The sequence below is a fragment of the Syzygium oleosum genome, unplaced genomic scaffold (genome assembly GCF_021117445.2).
Source record: "Syzygium oleosum isolate NSW1041296 unplaced genomic scaffold, Sole_v2.1 Sole_v2.48, whole genome shotgun sequence".
Lineage (NCBI taxonomy): Eukaryota > Viridiplantae > Streptophyta > Magnoliopsida > Myrtales > Myrtaceae > Syzygium > Syzygium oleosum.
Genome location: NW_026607532.1, coordinates 507937 through 509293, shown reverse-complemented (window position 1 = coordinate 509293; position 1357 = coordinate 507937). Strand labels below are relative to the sequence as shown.

Below are 1357 nucleotides of genomic sequence, written 5' to 3'. Positions count from 1 at the left end.
TCAAAAGGAGAATATTTTCCGCCAAACGAACGGAGCCTTAGTTAAAACGGAAAGAGATAGTAGGAATCTATCTATACAAAAGAAGTAAACAAATATTTCATAAATACTAGCAAATTCTCTACTCATAAAGCTATTGAAAAAGAGATTGGAAAAACTTGTGATTTATCAATTTGTGATTTTTCGTGGTAAAATTTTTATTGGAAATTTTTTTTGTGATTTATCATAGGTGTCACGCTCCGAACCCCTTCGAGCTCGCGACACACTTCTTTGGTCGAATCATGCGACGTCCCATGGTATCGCCGACCCAATTCAACTTATTAGAGATTTAAAACGTCAGCGAAAGCCACCAATACCCGGACGATAACAACCGGGGTAATTAAGGAGAATAAACATAGTCATTGCTCATCCAAATTACATAATATTCACAATTTACAAATCACTATATACATATGCACACCGAATTATAAACCACCGATATCCAAAATGATCGATAGCATGGGTATCCTATCATCCAAAAATGGAACATCTCAAAAAGCCTGATCCCAACCCCTACACTAGCCCCCTACGTCCTCTACTTGGCGTCCACTTCGAGTCTGATTCTTCAGCGCTCGAGTCTGAGTCCCCGTGGACTGTCTGCTCCTCTTAAGACTCCGGCTCAGCCTTGATCTCGATCGGGTGGTCTATATCACCCGACTCAGCTGGAACCTCGTCCCGCTCCTCCTCGACTGGCTCCTCATCAGACTCGTACTCTGGCACAAATTCGGCATCAATCCATTGCTCATACGGGGGTACGTGCACCGGTTCTTCTTCAGGCTCATCCTCATGCTCATCTTCTGGGGCCTCTTCAGGTTTTGCCTCGGGTTCTTCTTCTTCTTCTGGTATTACCTCGAGGTCCACGTCCATCGGATCGTACTCTGCCTGAGATTCTTCCGGCTCTGATTTGTGCTCGGCCCCCGAGGGCTCAGGTGTTGCAGGCGCAGGTTGATGTCCAAACTGTGCCAGGCTAGTCTCCAGGCTCGTCATCTCGCCGTCCGGAGGAGGTATGGCTGATGGATCCCAGTCCCCAACTCCATCAAAGGGGACATCAAATCCACGGACGGGGCCAAACTCATCTACCCCGTCTCGAAAGAACCATGTGGTGTACGTGTTGGCTTGCCAGAGGGGTAATCCTACGTCTACCCAAACTACCGTCGTATGCTTAACCCAGGTCATGTTTTCGTCTATAGGGTATTCTACAACGATGTGTTTGGTGTGCACAGACTCCAAAACGCTCAAGTGGCGACGGTGGGGGATTCATTGCTCAGGCCGGGGTTATGAAATTGTTGGTTGAAATAACCATAAGAATACATCTCAGTAA

The 1357-nt window shown here is 46.6% G+C and overlaps 1 protein-coding gene across 1 annotated transcript; it reads right to left on the bottom strand.

Moving 5' to 3' along the window:
- Window positions 1-642: 642 nt before the first annotated feature.
- On the bottom strand, window positions 643-1023 carry LOC130136702 (uncharacterized). The gene has a single exon (XM_056306825.1). It carries the CDS (start codon window positions 1021-1023, stop codon window positions 643-645), a length of 381 nt encoding a protein of 126 aa, XP_056162800.1.
- Window positions 1024-1357: the final 334 nt, after the last annotated feature.